This window comes from Arvicola amphibius, chromosome 6 (assembly GCF_903992535.2).
Source record: "Arvicola amphibius chromosome 6, mArvAmp1.2, whole genome shotgun sequence".
In the NCBI taxonomy this organism is placed as follows: Eukaryota; Metazoa; Chordata; class Mammalia; order Rodentia; family Cricetidae; genus Arvicola; species Arvicola amphibius.
In genome coordinates, this window is record NC_052052.2 from 57879969 (window position 1) to 57904301 (window position 24333).

The 24333-nt window shown below is 42.2% G+C and overlaps 1 protein-coding gene across 2 annotated transcripts in view; it reads right to left on the reverse strand.

The window, feature by feature from the left end:
- The window catches only part of Focad (focadhesin), a 282441-nt gene that overhangs the window by 52444 nt on the left and 205664 nt on the right, over positions 1 to 24333 (reverse strand). For both annotated transcript variants that reach the window (XM_038334886.1, XM_038334887.1), the window contains exons 22-26: positions 19504 to 19596; positions 12634 to 12722; positions 9636 to 9680; positions 4997 to 5105; positions 1965 to 2081 (exon numbers count right to left, since the gene is read on the reverse strand). In XM_038334886.1, the coding sequence (XP_038190814.1) occupies positions 1965 to 2081; positions 4997 to 5105; positions 9636 to 9680; positions 12634 to 12722; positions 19504 to 19596 (453 nt within the window). The remainder of the gene's footprint in view (positions 1 to 1964; positions 2082 to 4996; positions 5106 to 9635; positions 9681 to 12633; positions 12723 to 19503; positions 19597 to 24333) is intronic.

Consider the following 24333-nt stretch of genomic DNA (forward strand, 5'->3'; position numbering starts at 1 on the left):
GAAAGCCAGTCAGGCTGTCTGCACTTAGACAAGCTATATTACAATGGTCCAGAAAGCTAAGACTTGCCCTGAAAAGAAAGAAAGGGAGGTGGGCAAGAGTTTAAGTTCTCTACAGAGAAACAGGTGGAAGTTTAACACAAGACCTATTGGCACATCTCCCAAAATTTTTGGTGGGAACACAACCCAATAGATGGATTATTTCCTACAGGGGGTTAATTCCTTTTAATTAAGAGGGAAGTTGAAATTCTAAAAGCTTCTGGTTAAAAGCAATAACCAGCTATTCAAAAGGAAATGGACGGCTCTACATGTGCCTTCTGATATGCAATTATGGGGAGAGAAATGAATAACAGCCCTAAGAGAATGACAGGGCAGCTGAACACGAACAGTATCTGCAAGAGTCCCACGTTAGAGCACTCCAGCACACATGCTATACGTCTGCAAATGTCTCCAGTAGAGAGGAAAGCCTCTTCACCACCCTCACTATTTCCAGCTAACTTTTCAGATGTGTCATAAAGGCGGCATTGTGCCTCACAGTTGAAGCACACTACAATGTGCTTGAATTCTATTTGCTCGCCAAGCTCTGGTACTTTAAGGACAAAAATCAAGTATGAAGGACATTACACTCCAAGTTAATATAATGTTTCCAAATGAAAGTGTTACTCAAAAGGACACAGGAAATAAAGGAAGTGACTTTTGAAATGAGTCTTAAAATGAATAGTAATGTAAAAAGAATGAGAAAAGGTAAGAGGTAATTTTGAACTGGCTAAATAAAGAGGCTGTCTTACTGGTTCATAAGAACCAAGCAGAATGATAGGAAATCTCACAGAGTATCTTGTTCTGGTAAATGTCTGACCCAGCTACTGCATAAGCTTCAAAAGAAGTCAAGCAAACCAGCACTAATAGATGACTTCTCCGAACAAAACCTAACTTACGACTTAATTATATATTACCTACCAAGTTATTTTTAAATTTAGCATTGGACCCTAAGCCCCAGATCAATACGTACCCGGTCTTCCCAAGGGCAAGGGAAGAAGGAACAGGGCATTTACAGAGAAGACTTTAGCAATGGATTGTGGGCTAAATCCATAATCTTAGGAACAGGTCTGGATCCGTGCTACATTTTTCTTCAAACAACTACAATCCTCAGCCACTCAGCTGACTGTCCCGTGATCTCTGTAATTCCCTAAGCAATGGTTACTGATAGAGCAAAACCAAAACAATTCTACACCACAGCAGAAGTAAATTGATTCCACAAGCCCAAAGGGAGAGTCAGACAACAAGATGTGCATTTCCCGTTGCTTCAGTCATTAGGCCGGCATCGTGAAGACAGGAGAGGAGGGGGCAGTCATTTTTCACATGACCAAACAGGATTACTTGGTATTTAAAAAGAATTTTATTGTTTTCAAAATACAACACTTACACTTAACTTAAATAATTTCACCTTCCCAATCTTTGAAAAACACAGAAAAGGTATTGAACTTTTATTTCACCAGGAAAACAAGAATGATACCATGAAGTGCCAAGTCAATACTCACAACTGAGAGGTGGCATACAGTCTTTAGTCATCACAGAGAACACTGCTACTCTTACCATTTTATAAATAATGTCAAAAAGACCAAATAAATTCAGAGAACCACATATCCCACAACTATAACCCTTGACCCTTACTACACAGCAGGAAAACCTCAAGAGCTTTCATGCTGTTGGTACCTGGGGCACATCCTAAATCAAACAGACCGTGGGGCCTACCTACACACCAGTCTTTCTTTACACACACACACACACACACACACACACACACACCACACACACACACACACACACACACACATACACACACACACTCCTCTAGCCTACAGCTAGAGCTGGAAATTACCACACCATATCATGGTTTTCGTGTGAACAATGGCTGTCAGGAGAGTTAGCCCTTGGTGAGTCTGGTCATTTCTATTTCTTGTGCTTACATGATAAAAGCAGGAGAAAAGCTGTCCTCTAGGGTGGTAATGGCTATCCACGATGACTAGGAGAGTATTAAGCACCATGGAAACCCACTCTTTCACTGGAAGGAAATTAGGTTGAACCTGTAGATGGGGAACAACATAAAAAGATGGTAGGAAAACAAGAACCACTAAATTGTATTTTGACATCCAGAGTACAGCCATCCCTTTGTTACATAACAAAATGCTATCATCAAAAAGTAAGTTTATCTGCTTGGACTATATGAAGAGAGTTGGCAAATGTATGTCCTTACCTGTTACCCGACAATAATACAATTACATTTATTCAGGATTTATCAGAAGTGGGAAGACAGAGGCTACAACAGAATATACTCAGATTTCCTCTGTCCCATGAACTGTGATAAACAACATATACAAGAGAAAAGTCCAAAAAAAATTTCGAAACGTCCCAAATTTATGACTTACCTTTTTACAAAGTAGCCAATTAGCCTGCAACAGTTTGACCAACATCTTTAGCATTTCTGTTTACTATTACATATGGCTATCTATTACATATCATGTCTATTACATACACATTTACCTAACTAACGAATTATTTTTTTAAAAAAATTTCCTTTAACTAAAGAGAAAACTTAAAGTAAACCTGTGGCAATGGGGTCAGAAACATTCATCTTAAGATCTTTTGTTACTAGTCACACACGTTCAACTTCAATCAAATAATGAGATCTGAATTTTGTATTGAGAAATGGCCAAAGGCAAAGTCAATAAAAATAAAAGCAAAGGCCTACTCTTAATCTTTCATGGCTTCTCAGTATGAAATGACTCAAAGTAGGGTAAAGAATATGAGAATCTAGAACTTCAATTCTGAGCTATATCCCCCCATTATTATGGGGCAAATTAACTTCACAACTGGTAGTGCACTATAAATAACCCCCCCAAGAAAAGGAATCTTAGAATACGTATGATCTTTTAGGGTTATATATGTAGTTAGTATGTAGCCTTTGCTAAGGCATTCCATGGCTCTTTCAATGAAATGAAACATTTCCTTAACTTTTTCATTATTAAAACAAAACAAAGTTAAATATTTGAATGTTAACTAATTATGCTTTTATCATTCATATAATATCCCTAGGCCGCACCCCCTTCTCTCCATGTAATACATATCTGTAGCCCTTGCCTCACGGTCCTGATTTTCCTGCTCACAGGTGACAATGTCACTGGATGTGATATCAGGTTATTTGTATCTCCAACAACAAATTAGGCAGGGCACTGAGTACTAGTGAAAGCACACAGTTTACTAAGAGTGAGAAAGCAGATGAACTAGAGCAGGCCTAAGCAAACAGTTGACTCGGGAATCTCAAGTTCACTGTGTGTGTGTGTGGGGGGGGTGCGCTTAGGAATAGGGAGGAGCTGCTCTCCAGGGCAGGGATAGAGTGAAGATCTGCACTCGGCCAATCAAAGGGGGTTTGCCCTGACTCAGAGGACAGAGACCCCTCCCTGACCTTGGCCCGGTAGAGGTTTGACTAGACCGCTCTTATCTTTCCCTTTACCAGGATGTGTCTCACCGCAGTTACCCACAGGGGAGACGGTACTAGGTGGTGCCCTTCACAAAGCCATAGACACATTTTCCACCCAAGGAAGGGTTGCCTTGATTCACTGGGCTGTTTTTAAACTCACCCACTTCTCTCTCCTCAGTTCTTCAGAGATAAATTAAATAATCAGATGAAGCTGTGTTCTTAGCCTACCGATGGGATGTGCACAGGACCCTGTGAATCTAAGTTGTAAATGGCGGCTGCAAGGACAACAAATGAGCCGAGCAGGAATGGTCTGTGGAGCTGTTCCAATAGCTCTGGTGTCAGAGGCTACCTTTTTCCTGCCCAATCCCAGCCTTGAAGTTTTGTCTTCAATTCCAAGGGCTTCCAAATCCAATGTATTTTCAGTTCTTTTTTCAACAGATGGGAGTTTGTTTCCTTGCACCCAGAAAAGCACCATGAAAGGAGAACACAGAGCAGGTGTGAGGTGACAGCTCGGATCCCAGTACTTGTGAGAATGCAACGGGGAGTGAGTTTGAGGCCAACCTGGGCTATATAGTGAGACCGTATCTTAAAAACCCAAACAAACCAAATGGCTCATAAAACACTCCTCTAGGACAGACAGTGATGTTAGTGATGGCTGCGGTTATCAAGAGCTTAGCATTTACCTGCTGTCATGAGATGTGTGTGTGTGTGCGTGCGTGCGTGCGTGCGTGTGCGTGTGTGTGTGTGTGTGTGTGTGTGTGTGTATGTGTGTGTGCCGGCGAGTTCATTTAATTTTTACAGTACCATTATTTGGGAAATACTGTCATTCCATCTTATAGATTGGGAAACAGGCTCCTCTAAAAGTGTAGATCATTATGCAAAGGTTTACAGCTAGTAAGTCAAAGTCATGAAATTTAAATACAGGCCTGTGTTATTCCAAAGACTGTGTTTTGTTTTGTTTTGTTTTTAACTACTCATGCCACATCATATCTGGATAATGATAGCTAACAAATAATAGAACTTTAAACAAGAACAAATCCACAGCCTTTTATTTTGACAGATATGAATTATCTGAAAAAGTACATTGGAAATGAATATTGGCCAGCCTGCCACATGTTTAATTAAGAAATAAATGCCTTGCAACAATGAATAGGCACTTTATCATTGACATCTACAATTAAAATGCAAAGTACAACATTTTCAGTGTGTAAACACAGCTTATTTATCATTTTCTGACAGCACTGTTCACTTTCGGTAAGCCTGGTTAACCTCCTAAGATTGGTTACCAGTGATGTAATCACAGAAAGATGGCCCTTGTTATAAAATTGACACCTTCAGATAGAAATGACCACTTAACCACACTGGGGAAAGCAGAACAGAAACACAAGTGAACCAGGAAGACAGCAGGGCTAACAAGTAACAGGATTTGAAGATGCAGTCCCAGAATTTAACTTTGCAAACCTAAGTCAGGACTGAAGCGATGTAACCAAAGCCCATATGCCCTAAATTCCCTCCACTCACCTCCAGGACTCCGTCAGAATCCGAGGAGAGGCTGGCTTCGTGCTTGGACACCACAACAGCAAGGCTGCTTAGGGCCAACAGGGCATTTCCTTTGACCACTGGACTCTCCCTGTGTTAGAAAAGATTCCAGGAGAAAAGACACTATCATGGGAAAGCAGACAAGGTGGGAGAGCACAGCCACTGCAGCACAGAGCTGGCTGAAACAAGAAAGAGGATGCAGATACGGGGACTGCAGAGACACTCGGTGCTTAGACTACTTGTTGTTCTAGTAGAGGACCTGACTTTAGTTCCCAGCATGGCGGTTCACAACCATCAATAATCCGGTTCCAGAAATATGACATGCTTCCAAACTCCATGGGCCTTAGGCATATATAGGATACACATACATATGCAGACAAAACACTGATGCATAGAAAATAAAAATAATCAGCCAGGTATGGTGGTGCACACCTTTAATCCCAGCACTCAGAAAGCAGAGGCAGGCTGATCTCTGTGAGTTCAAGTTCATCATCATCTAAGCTCCAGGACAGGCACGGATACCTAGTTATCCCTGTCTTGAAAACAAAGTAAACTTTAGAAGGCATTGGTCTGTTTATCCACCAGATACCAGTAATGTCTGTGCTGACACTCTCCTCACCATGATCATTACGACCTTGGGCAACTTAGAAATGCTAGCTCTTTATTTCTACGTTTTCTTCCTATGAATCTTACTTCATTCTCTGACACAGAATTTCCCAAGCTATATTATTATATGTCATTTTGGGCAATCTGAATTTATTGATTTATCCCCCAAACAGAATTAAACACCTAGCGAAGTATAATGGCCCCCTGTGAAGCAGCAGTGTGTGGAAGCAGCTCCCCCGAATCAGGTCACAAGTGTCCTTTACTCCCACAAAAGATGTGGCAGCGTTTGGCCGTCATGACTCCCCTTCTCCCTTCTCCCATTGAATTAAAACCAGGAACCTTAGAGTCACTTCATAATATGACTTGGCGATTCCAGAAAAGATGGGGGCAACTGTTTTGAGACCACTTGGATTGTCCTGTTCTATAATTCAAATGATAGTTTTCTAATATTAACACTAAACACTCTTATTTTTTACTTCATAACTTGGCATCATAAAAATTACCAAATTTTCATACATACTTAGCATGCAAAAATGTACACTTATTACACTTCCCAGGCTAATCCCACAGAAGAAAACTCTGAAAGAGACAATGATGAGCTGCTGTCTGCAGCAGAATGTCCCCATCTCAAGATGCTACTCCGGGGTATATAACTGTATCTTCATAATGTACACAGAGAATGTCCCCAGAACCCTGGAGTGGAGCCTGAGCCTGAGCCTGAGCTTACTGCATGCATTCGGTCTAGGCAGTACGGGTTAGAGCAGAAACAGAGGGTGAGGACGGCCTTCACATCAGCTCTCCAGGCAAGCCTGGTTCCTACCTCCAGATCACTCCGCACAAAGCTGAACCTGAGAACATGCGTGCTTGAATGCTTGCCTCTAGTTTATAGGAATCAAGTCTCTTCATTTACTTAATCCTTTCTGCCTCTCTCCCTCCCACACTGAGCAGAAGCAGTTGAGCTCAGCCCTGCTCTGCAGCTCGCTCCTTTTGTTGCCCACCCTTCAGTTCAGTCTTCTGTGACGTCTGCCTTGAGATGGTAAGGCATCAACATTCATGCTGGGGAACTGGGATGAAAACACTGGAAGGACTCCTGGAGCTCTGAACAAATGGTTCCTACTGAGGTTGGGGAAACGTTAATCCCTGAGGACGGATCCTGGGGGAGAAGCGGGAGACTGAGAGGGAGGGAAGATGAAGTTGTTTAAAATTCTCAGTCATCTGAAAATTAAATCTTTAGTCTTCTCACTACACAGAAAACAGTTAATTCTGGCTACCCAGAATTGCATATCAAATCTCATTAAACATGCATCTTACATAAAAAGTTATAGTACTCAAGTTAAAGTTTTTATAATATAATAAATCTTTTTAAAGATTTATTCTGATTTTTAAACTTGTGTGTAGGTATGCATGTCCATGGGAGTGTATGTTATGTGTGTGTTGATGCCATCTTGCCACTGGAGACCGGAGGAGGAAATCAGAGCCCCCGGGACAGGATGTGCAGGAGTGGGCTGCCTGATGTGGGTGCTGAGACGCTAACTTGTGTCCTCTACAACAGCAGTGCGTGTTCTCAGGCACCGCACAATCTCTCTACCATGCATGCTGCAGTTTAAACCGGGATTCCACATCACTCTATTTCACTCAGCTTGGCACACCTGAGTGTGTACGGGCTGTGGAAAATGAAGGAAAATATATTTCAGGCCACAGTAATTAGTTCGTTGGATGCAGTCTGAATTTTATCTAGACATTAATTTCCACCTAGAACATAATTGCTCCAGTCTACACAAAGCATCCATGAGTCAGGTTCCCAGCTGGAGAAGGCACCAGGCCTGGAGACCTGCAACAGACCCACAACATGGGCTCATGGATTACAGTACACACTACATACTTAGCAAACATCAAGGAAGAGCTGGCTGGTGAAGTCTGCGATCAGAGCGGCACAAGCTCGCTGCCTTGTTACTGGAATAACTATCCCCTACCAGTCGAACAGCTGTGACTGATTTGCATAATAACATGTCAGCATCAGTACAGTCTTTATCTAAGCAACACCACTGACATTTTAATTAAATTGTCCTTTGGAACAAACTGATGTCATTAACCTAATTAAAAAGCACAAGGAAGGATGAGCTTCAGTGGTGCTTTCCGAGGGACACAGTATTGCATTACATATCAGCAAAGTGACCCAATCATTTGGGGATTTTTGTCTTTGTGTTCAAACCCATTTAATTAATAATAATGAAAACAAATTGCCATCAGTCATCCGTCTTATCCATGTTCTGGTTCTGCCTTAGTCATAACCCTGATTCTCAAAACTACTCTCTCAAACAAACAAGTCAGTAACTGTGACTGGAGGTTACTTTCTGCACTTAACTTGCCAGTGAACGAAACAAGCCCTGGCCGCAGGCAGCCACGGCAGCTAAACTGTCAAAGGGTAGGAGAGAGGTCTCTGTCTGGGTGGAGGGGATGTGGAGAGAAAGTGGCCGCCATTTTCTCCTATTCCATCTCTGTCATTCAGCCTCTGGACCGTAAATGATGTCCTGTTCACCTCCTGCCACAGTTAGCACCATCTCAACTGCTTTATAAGATAAAAATCTACAAAAATACACTGTGAAGCTTTTGATAAAAAGGTAGTAGTCCCATAAGAATATAAATTGTTTCATTGTGTGTTCTGAGAATGTGAACACCTTGGCTTGGGCACTAGTAGCAATGTGCTGTTTCAGAAACCTATAGAGAAAGGTCATGTTGAAAGAAGATTCAAGAACAGAGATATAAAGGTGACTTCAGAGGCAAAATAATAGTTTGTCTGAACATAAACCTGCTTGTTTATTTATCTTCCAAGCTTTCTGCTCCAAATGCCCTGTTTCTAAGAGGATGTAAGAACAGCAGGGCACAGTACCATAAACCACAAAAGGAAAGTATTCAAGGTCAGCCATCCTCACCTGTACGGCAAAGCAGATGTATCCCTAAAATGATATCCTTTCTGCACCGGGGTTTCCCCATGCCCACCCCAGCAGTGTGGACAGGAGACCACCAGTTCTCTTCTCCTTTATTCGGTGGGGGGCACAGGGGTGAGTAATGAGCACAGAATGAGATCCACTTTGTGATTGTGTGGCTGTTACTGTGTTCCCTTAATGCCCAATCTTTATAGTTACACTCTGTCCCAGGATATGACACGAGCTTCAGTGCACATCAAATCCCAGGGCAGGGGAGTGCCTATGTCATTGGAGACTGAGAAAGCAAGGCAGCTGACACAGCAGCAGAGGGTGATGGTGGAAGGAGATATGGATGCAACTGGCTTGTGTCTCTGCTGCCAGGAACAATTAGTCAGCTTGTTAGCAGAGAGGCCTGAAGTGATGGCTCCTGCAAGTTCATTAGGGGGTAATTTCCTTAGTGAGCTTTGGCGTAGGGTAAATAAAAAGCCTCACGGCAGTAACACTCAAGTAATTTTTGTTCAGACCACCACCAGGATATGACTGACATCGCCTTTCACGGAGTCTTTGTATTAGTGCTGTATATATAAAATTTATTTTTAAAGAGCTGATGAGGGTTATCCAAGGCCAGATGAATTGCTAATTAGAATCCGATTTTTAGACACACTGGACCCCATGGCAACCAGGAAGTGTAAGAGGGGTCCCACTTTATTTGCTGCATTGCAACTGAGATTCAATAATCTATTTGTATACCCAATGCAACTTCCATTCTCCAGAATTCATTTTTCCTCCTTGAACTAAATTGTAGTCCTATACATTTAAACCAAACCACATGGCATTTGTTAGATGTTCAGGTTGAATTATCTCTCTATTAAAAAGATATGTATTTATATCCGTCCCTCTGTGTACAAAAAGGCATGAGGTGGGTATTAATATAGTTGACAGGAGTTAAAAGTGGTTTTCTATAAAAAAGTAACCAAAAAATTACTTTATAGTTCTTAATGTTATGAAGTGCCCTAAAAGGAGAAAGTGTATGTACCTGTCCAGGAGTGAAAGGCTTATTGGTATTTTGGGTAAAATAAATGACTTACTTCGCAGCTGTCTTGGTAATCTCATCAGTCAACATGTCTCTGACCCTGCAATAAAGATGGAAAACAGACATGAGCTTATATGAGACCAACGACTGCACCTACTACCTTATTCGTCAATTTCTAAGAATTTCCAGAATGCCAGTCATATGGCTCAGCAGGCAAAGGTACCCGAGGGCCTGAGCTTGATCACTGGAAACCATGTGGTACAAGGAAGAAGACCAAATCATTGTAGGACATGCAGGCCTATATGCTCTGACATGCAAATAAATAACAAAGGTCAAAAATTAATTTAAAAACGTCCAGCAATGCCTATGGGTTTTACAAGTTCTACAAGTGTAGAACTGGCTTGGGAAAAGGACGATAGTAAGAGCTTTATTCCAGAGTCAGATTTATTCTCTTCTTTGTGGGATCACTTAGTGAATATGGGTAAGGAGAAAATGTAACCAAGCAGGCTAGACAGGCATTGTTGTTAGTGCCATCCCCGTGGAGTGGGTGCTCAGATGTCAGTGCCATCCCCATGGAATGGGTGCTTGGGTGTCAGTGCCAGCCCCGTGAAGTGGTGAGTGCTCAGGTATCAGTGCTATCCCAGTGGAGTGGTAGGTGCTCGGTTGTCAGTGCCATCCCCATGGAGAGGTGGGTGCACAGCTGTTAGTGCCAGCCCCGTGGAGAGGTGGGTGCACAGTTGTCAGTGCCATCCCCATGGAGAGGTGGGTGCACAGCTGTTAGTGCCATCCCCATGGAGTAGAGAGGCACAGCTGTCAGTGCATAGCTGCTCTTTGCTTTACTCTTCCATGGACTGAGTGTTGTCTTCTCCTAAACCTATGCTGAGTACACCCAAATCTGATAGTAATTGTAGGTAGAGCCTTCACAGATAGACTCGGTGCTCTCAGGGAACAGGGAAAGGAAGCTTGCTTTCTTTCCATTTCCACCATGTAAGGATACACAGAATGGGAGGACTTAACACATACTGGTTCCCAGATTCCAGAGCTGGGAAAAAATCTTCTGTTGTTGAAGCCACCCAGTCTACTGTATCTCTGTAATGGTAGCCCCAAATAATATTGTTCTCTTCTTTTTGCATGAGAACTCACCACAATATCAATTTACTGTATCCAAACTGTATATACAGAAATCACTATATGCATAAATAAAATACAGCTTCAAATACCAATGCCAAAAGAAGATAATTATACCTATGGGCTGGAAGGTATGCTCGGTGTTAAATATTTACAGACTAAAACATTTTTTCAAACATAGGAGTTCTGAGGTAGAGTAGAAGGCACTGTGTGAGATTTACATTTTTTTAAATCTTTGAAAATTTATTTTTATTGAGGTGTATGCATGTGGTGTTGTGTGTGCACACACCCCATTTGTATGGGTGTCCACAGAAGGCAGAAGATGATATTAGATCCCTGGAAGTGAAATTTCAAGTGGCTGGGAGCCACCTTATGTGAATGCTGGGAGCTAAACTCAGGTCCTTCACAAGAACAGAAAGTACTCCTAACTGTAGAACCATTTCTCATAAAACTTAATATTCAGAACTTTTTGCGCCTGACATAATAAACTCTTGTAAGTCGAGTCAGCATTCCCGAGAATAAGTCATCCTTAAGAACCAACTGCAATAGCTCTAATAGACCATAAGCATAATTTTAAAAGTAATTCATTGACGAATTTACCTACAGATTGTCCACACTTTCTGTAGTCTTTTATTTTTAAGCACGTGACAGTAACTACTGAGGAGCTGTCTATTAACAGGCACGCGTGGTCCCCTGAGCTCCTCCTGGCCCGGCTCTCTGCTGCATCACGAGTTTCCCCTTCCTGTATCGCTGCCCTTAGCAAGTTAAGATGTACCTAGGCTCCCAGGGGAAGAATGGCCCTCCAGCTGCTACTGACACTACGACCACTCTTTCCCATCAGACCTTTTCAAAACAGAATTAACTGGGTCTGCTTCAAGTCCATCCCTAGTCTGGCTTTTATCCCACAATTCCACCCAAACAGTTCCCTTCATGGTCACAGAAGACTTCCAAGAGGCTAGAACACTCAGTTCTCAATCTCCATCTTCAATATTTGACACAATGCTGGTCCCCTTCTTGGACCACTCTCTGTCCTTGGCTCTACAGAAGCAATACTCTCTTGCTTCTCTGCTATTATTGGTTGCTAGTTTTCTTCTCAAACTGCATAACAATTGATGCTCTTTGTGTGTTAGCATTTATAAATTCTGGGTAATAGTGTAAGGACACCCCAGGGAACATTGGCTGAGAAATTGAAGGTTTGAGATAGGAAGATCGTCACAATCATGATGATGTCTTCATGTAGAAAGGAGAAGAGGAGGAATTCCAGACTACATATGAGGGGGAATGGCAATGCACTAACTGGGAAAATAGAATTTTTACTCAAAATGACTAAAACAATCAGTTAAAGAAACAATGCTGAGGGGACCAAACCATTCCCACACTGCACTAGAGAAAAAAGTAGAGACATATTAGTACAGTTAGCCCTCTGTACCTGTGAGTTCCAAGTCTATAGATAGAATCAAACACAGATTACAAATATTTGGGCAACATTATATCTGGATTGTACTTGTGTAGACTTTTGTCACTTTCCTGGAACATTAATAGTCCACAAGGATAGTCCCAGATTTAACATTGTATAAGTTAGCAAAGTAATCTAGAGGTGATTTATATGTAGGAGGATGTGCATAGATTACATGTAAGCACTATGCTGTGTATATGAGACATGACCTTCAGTAGGTTTTGCTCTCTGCAGGGGATACTGGAAACAACCCTTCACAGACCCCAAAGGATGGGAATGCACGCACGCACGCACGCACGCAGGCACACAAACATATCTAGGGAGTAGGTGAATAAACCTATCAGGTCTTCCGAGTTCCCGCTGGCTCACACAAAAGGTAATGCAGTCAGCATGGAAGCATTTAAGGCATTTACTGTTCCCTTCATTGCTCACAACCTGTGACAATAGTATGCAGCTGAAATCCGCTTACCAGAGCCAGGCTGTGTTTCGCTTATACTGCACCTCCTCGGGTCCTTCTTTCCCATGCTGCAACTGCAGTTCCAGCTCTGCTATCCTGCCCTGCAAATCACACAAGACGGATCAGCATGCAGAGCTGCTGGCTAAAATTCCCTTGGAAACTGGGCACAAGTGGTCCTGATGGCATAGTAGACCGTGAAAGTAAGCGAGTCACTCACATCCCTGCTTAGTGAATTCCTGCATTCACAAGGGGAAAGGCCTAAAGAGGCTGCAGGCTCGGCCAGTTCAGGCTTCACTTCAGGAGGCCTTTCAAAGCAGACCTGATTCTCACAGTCCCATTTTAAAAGTCCCCGACATAAGCCGGGCGGTGGTGGCGCACGCCTTTAATCCCAGTACTCGGGAGGCAGAGGCAGGCGGATCTCTGTGAGTTCGAGGCCAGCCTGGTCTACAAGAGCTAGTTCCAGGACAGGCTCTAAAAAAGCTGCAGAGAAACCCTGTCTCGAAAAACCAAAAAAAGAAAAAAGAAAAAAAAAGTCCCCGACATGGCCATGACAACTGATAATTTTAGATATGCAAAGACTGAGGTCTGAACACCAGTGTCACGACAGTGCAGCAGGAGATTAATTAGGTGAGAATGCAAAACTTGAGATGCAGGCATTATGTAAAAATGGTAATCACCAGTGTTCATTTCTACTTCTTCAATGAACTTATAAAAATATATACCAAACTTCTCAACTTCAGCTATGTAACAAGAATATAGTTAAAATTGTTCCTTTAAGACCAACACCTTCCAATTATTAAACCTTTTAGTTTTTACTGTATTACTGCAATCAGGTATTTCACCTTTATTCCATTATCAATGATATTATCTAATGTAATTAAAACAGTAGTTTACTGATGGATTCTAAGTTGGACAAGAGCTCAGATTTTATTAAGCATATAGAGCAATGCTTAGCTGTTTCTAGAAGGTTTTGGGGCTAGAGTGATAGTTTGGAGTTGAAAAGCACTGATTGTTCTTCTAGAGGACCCAGATTTGATGACCAGCACCTACACAGCATCTCATAACTACCTACAATCCAGTTCCAATGGGATCTTGTGCCATCTTCAGGCCTATGTAGATACTGCATGCAAGTAGAACACAAAACATGCAGGCGAAACCCCATACACATAAAATAATAAACAAAACTTTTAATTAAAAAAATAATGAAGTCATTTATTCTGATTATTTCATATCATAAATATCTTCAGTAGAGTGCCATCATTCTTGAGATACCTGCCATGGTTTAATTTGATTTTATTGTTTACTAATGAGGTTGAATATCCTTTCAAAGGTCTACTAACTATGGATTCCTATTCTAAATTTTTTAAAATTAAAAATTATATCCATATGTATGTGTGTATCTGCGTAAATATATGTTATGTGAGTGCAGGTGCCCATCAAGGGTAGATGAGGGCATTATATTTTCCAGAGCTACAGTGAATAGCTGATTAGAACACTTAGTAGCTTACTGACTACTTGGTGTCTGTTGTGCTTTGAAGGATAATGCCCCCCAATAGCCAATTGGAACACTCCCTGGCAAGACAGTCTGGGAACAGCCAGCCACCTGACATGGTTGCTAGAAATCAAACACTGTGACATACATGTGTGTGTGTGTGTGTGTGTGTGTGTGCGCGCGCGCGCGCGCGCAAGCACACACATTTTGATCAGATACACCCTCACTACCATCGATTATTCCTGCTCTTACTGAACCCCTGCTTCTTCCCCACAAGTTCCTCACCTACTGCCACGTCTCCCGCAGAGTGGGTGGGATATGGGTAACTAAGAAGTGGCTATACCACTGGTTGTCGCGTTCTCATTGGCTACTTAGTGTCCATGGTGCTTTGAATGACAATGCCCCCAGCAGGCTCATACATTTGAATGCTTGGTACCCAGTTGGTGGAACTGTTTGGGAAGGATTGAAAAGTGTGGCCTTGTTGGAGGAGGTGTGTCACGGAGGGAAGGCTCTGAGGTTTTAAATTTTTTCTTTTATAACTTACATTGGTCATGGTGTTTAGCAATAAAAAAAGTAACTAAAGACAGGGTCCTAAGGCATTCTCTTACAATAAAGTGTCAGAGATTGTCAAACTAAAAGATATTGCTAATGTTTAACCTTTATACTGGTCTCCTAGGAAGGCAGGAAGTGTAAAATCATTTTCATTTGGTTAAGGCAGAAAAACTGGGAAAAAGAACAAGCTGAAATAATCACCTGAACTGAGGTTTTTAGGCCATGCATAGATTGCAATTAGTAATCTATCCATCCCTCTTACTTACTATCTGTAGACAATACAAAGAAGGGCTCGAGGATGCAATAAACAATTCTTCCCAGTTTAGTCTACATTAAAAGAAGCAACAGAGGCCAGGTATGTAGCTCAGTGACAGGCCACACACTTAACACATACATGGCCCTGGGTCCAATCTCCCACACCAAAATATACACAAAAGAACAATTAAAAAGAAAAAATTCAAGTGCTGAGAAGTTAACTTATTACAGATCTTAGTTCACAATTACAGCATTAATTTCAGACTGTTTAATAGGTAGCTGACCAACTAAGGAAGTGTGTCTACAATCAACCAGTCTTCATAACTCTCTCCTGTGTGACATCACATGCTCTCAAAGAGACTTTTTCACAAAGCTGGAGGCCTGAACTTCCTCAGCATCCAAAAAGAGCAATAAAATAAAGGAAAGAATAGAAAGTTCCTTGCCAACCAGGTTGGTGAAGAGCCAATTAGAACACTCCCTAGTGAAACAGTATGAGAACATCTGATCAGCCTGTCTGTGTATTTTCTACCTGGATGGGAAGAAATCCACTTACTTCCAGCATGTCCGAAAAACTGACATGCAATTCGAATCCCAAGTTCCTCTGGAAAACATCTGGGTAAGTCAGGAGATGACTAAGCAGATGGCACTAACAGTATTCAGGTCTCAAACTATCCGTGCCCGATCACTGCCCATGTCTAGGAACTAGTGTAGGACGTACCCCTTTCAGCCTGTCACCTAAGCTTAACCAAGGAAAAGGCTCCTCTAACTGATGGATTTTAATGCTACCAAACCTGCCCAGCAACAGACAGAAGTATCCATAGCTGCTGTAACTAACAGAAGACATCTCCAGGACACAAATTCTTGTAATGGGCGAGGGATCTCAACGTTGTTCCAGTTCACCTAGGATGCTGTAAGTTCCACATACAGTCAAACTCAGCAGCCAAGCCCACCAGTGGCTCTCAGGCAGCGGTGACAAACCTATGGCACACTGCTGAGTTCTCCACTTGGGCCTTTCAGGCGCACACTTTCACCGACTATCGATGCAACAGGATGTGAAGACGTCTTAAGTGAAAGCAGACAAATGCACACATCACTACGCCAGCAGAAGAGAATACTTGACCTACATTATTAAAAATAAAAAACTTCTCACAAATAGATTCGCCCTTTATTAGACTGGTACAAGAAGGCTGGCTCAGCAGGTAGGACACTTCCTCCCATCCTGACGACCTGAATTCAGTCCCTAGACCCGCACCTACTATTCTCACAAACTGTCCTCTTATTTCCACATATGTACCATGGTATGCCTACACCCACATACACACACTAAATTAATAAATGCAATGAGGAAATAAAATGTTAGACCAGCTTGTGTTACTTACTATGATAACTGACGATGGTGCTAGTCAATCACATGAGGCGCTAGAGTCAGAAGATTCCCAAATCAAATTCTATTTCTCTCATTTACCAGCTGTTGGCTTAGAGCTGTTTGCTTTCCTTAGCTGACCCTGCTTGTCCACCTATAATACCATTATACATGGGTTTAATAACATATACTTCATGGAGTTTCTGTAAAGATTAATTGAAATGGTGTATGTTAAGTTAGCTACCTACTAGTTATTCAATTAATAGTAGCAGTTATGGAGAAAACAGAAACGTTTGTAAAGTGTGAATTATATCACAATCCTGTTCAACTTAGTCCTTCTTCCCCTTAAAGCAGTGGCTCTCAACCTCCTAATGCTGCAACCCTTTAACACAATTCCTCATGCTGTGGTGACCCCCACCACAAAATTGTTTTCATTGCTACTCCACAGCTGGAATTTTGCTACTGTTATGAATCATAATGTAAATAGTTTTGGAGACAGAAGTTTGCCAAAGGGGCCGTGGTGACCCACAGGTTGGGAACTACTGCCTTAAAGCAATATAAATTCTCAGCTGACTGTAGCAGCTGCTCATTTCCTTCTGTCCAGGTGTTTGCAGAATTTTGTCCCTTCTGTAGTTAAGCATGGAGAACACTACAGTGAAATTGTTAAGGTACCTGTAGCTTCCTTGACTGGACGGGGCCTGGCTGGCAGGAAGGGCCTTCATTTCCTTCTGTAACCCACAAGCTCAGCACTGTGCCTGGCCAGGAAAAACTGCAAAGTGACTGAGGGAGACGTGAAGATGAAGTCTGTGCCCTGCCTTGGAATCTCTCCTCAGGAATAGAAACTGTCTGATGGTATATGATGAGGATACAGAAGCACACAGACGGAAGCTCATTCCTTTACTCAGGAACTAGTCAAAATATAAGGAGCATCCAGGCTTGGGAGATCAAACACTGGGTAAATAACAGGGAGCCAGGGACTAGAATTCCAGAGTTGTGGCTTTGCTCTGCAGATTACAAGGGGGACACTAAAACAATGGTGTTTAAAATGGCTGCAGACTAAGCACCTTAGAAGGACCTGGTGTTGAGGATGCAGAGACCCTGGGCCCCTCCTCAGTTCTAAAGAGTCAGAAGCGCCACACTTTTACCAGTCTAGGTTAAATACTTGCTCTGCTCCATCAAGGTTTGAGATGGGAATTTGAGATGGGAACACAAAAGTCCAGAAACTCAGTCATTTCCCTTCCGGCCCATCCTCTGGCTCTCACTCTCTGTGCCCTTATAGAGCAGACATACCTATGACACCATGATTCCTTAAATTCCATAAAAGTCTTCTTCTGAGCATTTCATTTACGTAATCTCAGCTCCCTCCCCCAGCACACACTATTCTTAACAATGACTTTCCAGCCACAAAACAGAATTCAACCTTGCCCATTTGAATAGTTCTCAGTTGATAAGAACAGCTTTGTATTTGACATTTAAAAACTTAACATTTGTAATCTTGGATTTAAAGTAGGCCAATCAAGTGTGTTTTATATATCTGGAGAACAACTGTTGTTTTAGACACAGATGGCAGACAACAGCAATAAAGGAATAAAGACAACTGCAGGTACAGACAACAGTCTGTCCTGCCTATGGGGTGTGCTAAGGTGGGGATGGCCTAGAGACTGAGGGAGTCCCCAACCCATGCCAGGAGAGTATGCCCACTCCTGACATTGCTTGGAGCACCAAGACCCACAGGCTGGATGGCCAAGAGATCTAGGACAGAACTAAACACAACTGGAGGTAAAAAAAAAATAAAATAAAATAATAAAAAAGTCCATGCAATAATCCCTAACAATATTCTGCTACACTCATAGATTGGTGGCTAGCCAACTGTCATCAGAGCAGCTTCCTCCAGCAAGGGATGGAAACAGATGCAGACTCAGCCAAACATTAGGAGGAGCTCGAGGGATCCTCACAGAGACTGCACTGACAGCCAGAGAACCTGCGTGGACTGACCTAGGCCATCTGCACGTATGTTACAGTCCTGTAGCTCGGTCCTCTGTGGGACTCCTAACAGCGGGAGGAGGGCTGTCTCCCAGTCTTCTGCTGGCTTTCGGGAGCCTATTCCTCATACTGGGTCTCCTTAACCCAGTCTTACTGCAACTTGACTTGCCATGTTTTGCTGATATCCCATTACTCTTCCAGTTCTACCCCTCACTACTTCCTCCCTTAAATAAAACTGACTCTCCTTCCCCCACATGCCATCGACTATCAACAGCTTCTCTGCTAGGAGAGCAGGACCATGAGCTCCCTCCTCTCCATGTGGGAATGCCGCCTGGCGTACAGACAACCGCAGCTGCTGTCCGCTCGTGAGTGACAGAGCTGTCGCTCCTCTCCTTCCACTCTGCTCCTTCAAGGCTCTGACTCTCAGAATCTTTCCACTCTCTCCTCCTTGAAGGGTATGTGTGCAAGAGACAGACAGAAGTCCCAAGCCTTACATTTCTTTGTTGTTGTTGTTTTGTTTTGCTATTTTAAGACAGAGTTTCTCTGTGAAACAGTCCTGGCTGTCCTGGAACTCACTCTGTAGACCAGGCTGGCCATGAACTCACAGAGATCTGCCTGTCTCTGCCCCCTGAGTGCTGGGATTAAAGGCCTGTGCTATTACTGCCCTGTGCTTTACACTTCTTATGAACAAAAGGAACGATGGCATTTTGATAGTGCTAGTGCTATTTTCCCAAGTGCTTTTATACTTTTTCACACCATACTCTGGGCAGAACAATCTCCACCTTCAGGAGGTCAGCTGTGCCATTTGCAAAACATCATCCAACTGGGCTTGCTGAACAATGGCTTTCCTCAATAGGAGGAGAAGGGTGTTAGCAACATTGCCTTAATGGTACAGGCTCTTGGGGTGTCAGGGAGAGGCTAAAGGATAAAAGGGAGAGAAGTTTAGGGAAACTATGAGGAAACTATCATTCATGCTAGGGAAAAGTTTTCTGGGGAGGATGCTTTGGAATCACCCCATTCATGTCAATAAGCCACACACATGCTTTGTACATATGCCCAATAAACTCATTTGTTTCCTAGAGGGCCTTAGTGCAGTTAAACCTTGGTTTTTCACTGGGACCTTAGAAGCATGCGGTGTCGATGTTGTATAGTCAACCCCAGACTATATACACATTGTTATAAAATCAGTGAAGAGGAGGAAATGCTGCCCCACAAAGCACACCCCTTGTGTCCTGACCTGTAAAACAGCATGGTATGCTCGAGTCATATACGCAAGCCAGGCCTGTGGAAGAAAGAGCGCACGGTGCCATTCTGACGGCTGGACATGGACCTGTAGGAAAGACAGACAGGAGCACGTTAGACTATACAGAATTCAGAATGAAATGAGAACACCAGCTCTTCTTTCCTTTGTTTAAGTTGTTTGTTCTCTAAAACAAATCGAGTTAGCTCAGGACTGAAACCACGACTAATATCTTTTCAATATTCCCAGTTGAACAGAATTTGGAATCTTGTAGAGACAAAATAAAGGAAGCCTGGAATTTTCTAAATTAAAGCAAATGAAACCCTACAATAATAACCAGTTAAGATGTATTTGTAATACAAATCCTTCTCTGAAAAGCAGGGGAAAAGGCTATAAAACCTCTTGCCACAGACAGGGAACAGAGTACTGTCTAACAAACCCCTTAGTAATATTAAATAAAAATAAATATTACTCATGTCTTGGACTTCAAATCTGACCACTTCCGAATAAACATAAACTTCCAACAGAAACCACACTGTGTAGAAACCATGGTGGAAAAAGCATGCAGATGAGATGGCACACGTTGTGTGCAGCGCTGGACAGCTGCCCTCTCATCGTTTGAGGGTATGCAAGAGAAAAACGGTATGCGCTCTCCTGAGCAGAGCCCAGACGAAGCATGCGGCTGGGACAGTCATTTCTGTTTCTCCCTATTAGTGCACAGCATGGCAACACATTTTCCCAGAGAAACAGCTACAGTGTGTCATAGCTCGCGCACCCCTAAACACATAAATCACACTTTTACCCGTGTGTCCAAACTCTTACCCACCTCCCTACAGATGAGAAAGAGAGAGGTTTGTATATAATTATGACAGAATTACAGTAACTGGTGCTTCAGAACAGTTCCCAGTATTCTGAGAGTATTTCCAAGTGCCTTTCTACAGGAGAGATAGCACAGCTGAATACAGCCAGCTGTCATGGCCTCTGGGTGTGCTGCATTCCCATCCTAGTGAGAGCCTACTATGCAAGGTACTGTGGATGACAATCAAGCACTCACAAGAACCTTAGTTGCTGGCAGGAGAGCCAGAAATGGGCATAAACAGCCTGAACGGAAGGACTGTGAAGACTCCATAGGACATGGGACGGACAAGAACAATGGGATTAATTCTGACTTTTGGAACAATGGCATTAATGCTGACTTTTACCTATCACTTTTGGTGTCACCGCTGTTTTCTCAAATGTTAGATATTTAAACAGCACAAGATAGATACTGAGAGCATGAAGTGAACTGGAAAGAAATTATAAAGACGTTTTTCTGACTGAGTATTTATGCTGCAAATTTATGTAGTGTTTTGTCTGTGTGTTAACCAACAAAAGGAATGAGCCCTCCAGTCCCTGTTTGTTCTTAGACTATCCAGAAAGCAAACAATAACCTAGGCCACATATCCAGCCAGGAAGGAGGCCCTCAGTTTTCATCCCTGTTCTCTGCTTCCAAATGCTTTTCATTTTTTTAAGAATTATATTCTCTAGTCATAATGTATATTATCATTAGCCCCTATTTTGATACCCAGAATTAATAGAAACAACATTCAAATAATGCAACCTGAAACTGTATGTCTTACTTAAGAAATACAAAATATTTTCAAAATATCCTGCCACATAATCCATGGGTATCATTGTACTACGAGCTCATGTCAGCCCCAGCACACTGACAGAAGGAACACTGAATCCTTTGCAAAGACAGTAGTCTCAATTTCTTCTTAGTACTGAGTATGAAAAAAGAACGAATTCTAGGAAAAATAAAAATATAAAAGAACAAATGGAACGGCGAGCTTAAAAAAAGAAAGCCATTTATGCCAAGAAACCCCTGGAAACAAGGCTATCAGCAGAAGACCCAACTAATCCTGTGGCTCAGGCCACACTGAGAGTATCAGTATCAGAGCTCACAGGCCTAGATTCCAACCTGATGCTCCATGTTTTACAGAATTATAGCTCCATCTTACTGTGCCCTGGGATTAGCCCTGGAACGAGTAGACATCTTTAAAAGCACTCTTGAGTGTTCCCCCAGTAAAGAGACTTGGGGAAACTGTGCTGATAACCAGGCTCTTTTCATTTGTGTCTCAGGCCAAAGGGCTCTCCATAACCTCTAGGAAGCCATTTCAATCCAATATGTAGTTATTAAATTGCCTATTTTTGAGGTTGAAGTTGCTAGCCTGAAAAATAAACTCAATCAGCATTTGTGAAGTATGAAAATTATGTCTAATTTGCTAGGCCTGTTAGAAATCCTCAGAAAACCTAGTCAACAAAATAGCAAATAATCATGAAGTTGCACACCCAGCAGTTAATAAAGCAGGGTCAGTAATAGCTGTGTCATTGAGTTTTACTAACACGAGACACTTAGTTTTTCCTATAACTAGCCACACATACTCTCACAGTGACATCTGTGTGAGAGACTGCCCGGGCACACAGGTCCTCTGTCTTCAGAGTCAGAGGAAAGTCTCCACATGTATAATGTGGTAAGTATGATGAAACATCATTTATACAACTGAAAAAGGAGCCAGACACACATACAAAGGGAAGAAGTAAGCTAAAGAAATAAGGGTGAGGGCTGGAGCATGCTCCAAGGTTAGCAGAGTGCTCATGGTAGATCTCACTGGGAGGGTCAAGTCTGAGTGAAAATTTCCCGATTGTGAAGCTATGCATGTAAAGGGAATGCAGAAAGGTTCAGCTATTGGGAAAGTTTGATAGTTCCCCAGAATACTAAACATAGCAATATCATATGACTAAACAGTTCTACTTCTAGATAGAGTCCACAATTAAGTCAAACAAGAATTTGTAAATAAAAGTCTGTAGCAGCATGATCATAATACCAAAACATAAAATGAATTAAAATAAAGTAACCTAAATATCCATCCATGGATCAGTAAGTCATATTAGCCAAATAAAGTCCTATTGCATGCTGAAAGGATAATCTGTAGATAAACCCTGAACACATACCAAACCAAGAGGAGACAGACACAAAAGATCACATTATAGGATTCCACCTATATGCAATAACCAGAATGGGCAAACCAATGAAGACAGAAAGCAGATCAGTGGTTTCTGGCAGTATAGAGGAAGACAGAGAGAGAAGACAGGAAAAGTGGGAAGGGACTGTTTAATGGGAACATGGCTCATTAGGAAGTGTTTAAAATATTCTTGAGCAACAGAAAGGGAAGGGTTGCACAACACTGTTGCCTGTTAAGAGGCAGTGGATTTTAAACTGTAGCATGGCTAACACATGCTCTGTCATCTCAGTACAAAGCAAACCAACAACAACAAAACCAGAAAACATCTCAAAGGCCATATATAGGCACAGGGCTGACCTGTGTGAGAAAGCCAAAAGACCAGAATAGCTAGAGTGGATAAGCTGAGAACAAGGAACACACAAAGGAAAGCCCTGGTGGACCACAAGGGGACCCGGGAGTCCAGATTCTTCTAGGACTCTTTTCACAACATGCTTTCATTCTTAGTTAAAGTGGAGCCATTTCCATTCTCCAGTGTTGAGAGGAACCAGGACCTCTCATTTCATTGTACAAGGACCTTGCTGACTACCGAGCTGAAAACAGACAGACAAAGCTCAGAGCAGGAAAGTCTTGCAGAGGTTTCCACAGTCATCCAGATAAGAGAAAACAAACTCTGAAAGCACTGTGCCCCTGACGCTGTAGAGTAATGGCTCCCACTCAGCTACGCCATTTGTCACCCCACTTCTGATACCATGTTAAACATCTGAGTCAGAAAATCAAGATGACTTGCCTAGACACAGAGAGGGAAATTGCTGGGACCTGGAGTCAGCTGCTGGTCACTGTAGTTGTGCTTTGTAAGCTCTAACTTTAATTAGACGGAGACAGAAAAGGAAACAATAGTTAGGTGAAGGCAGCAGATTCGATTATGAAGAGTAAGAAGGCCCTTTTTAGGATGCTAGGCTAATTCTCATCTTGAGTGATGCTGCTTACAGAAGTATGTGTACCTGCCAAAGTGCACAGAGTACACACTAACAGGGAGGAAATCTATATCAAGTTATAGCTCAATAAAAATATAGTTTGCATCCATTAACACATTACAGGGTATCTCATAAATATGAATAACAATATGCACAATTTTTATGATTTAATGTATCAGTTAAATTATTTTTAATTAATAAAAATCAAAAGTAGTTTAAAACCATGGCTTTTAGAACATGTTTCTCAGACTCTCACCCTCAACTACTTCTTATACTCAGCTGTCTTGTTTATCATTCATAACTCACTCTCATTTATCCTTCCTGTCTCTGTCAATACAATCTATCAATATCCCTGTTATCAAGGTTTGAAACTTAGAGGTCTTCCTGACTCAACAATCAAGCCAATTTCTGAAATGCAAGTTACTCCCAGGTGACTATGCACCACCTATCTGCTCTTCAGTACCCTCAAATCATTCCTCGCTAACCCATCACTCACAAATGGCGCTACCTCTGCTGCACTAACTCAGAACTTTTCTGCAAAACCTTTACCTATTAATAACAAATATCATGCAAGCATTTTAAAGTACCTAATGTCACTACACCAAACACAACAATGGAGAAGAATAAAGGTATCTGACTTCAGCTGCTACATGGATACAAAGGAATACCAACCCTAACACTCATTCTCCCTACATTCCCAGAAGAAAAAGCATTTCCACTTCATGTCAGAGACCATAAAAGACACTCACTGCACCACTGTTCCTAATCGTGATTAGGAGACTTCAACTTTCTGTCATTAGTAACCCTGTTGCCACAAAGTAACTTTCTGCCATCTCTATCCACTGTTA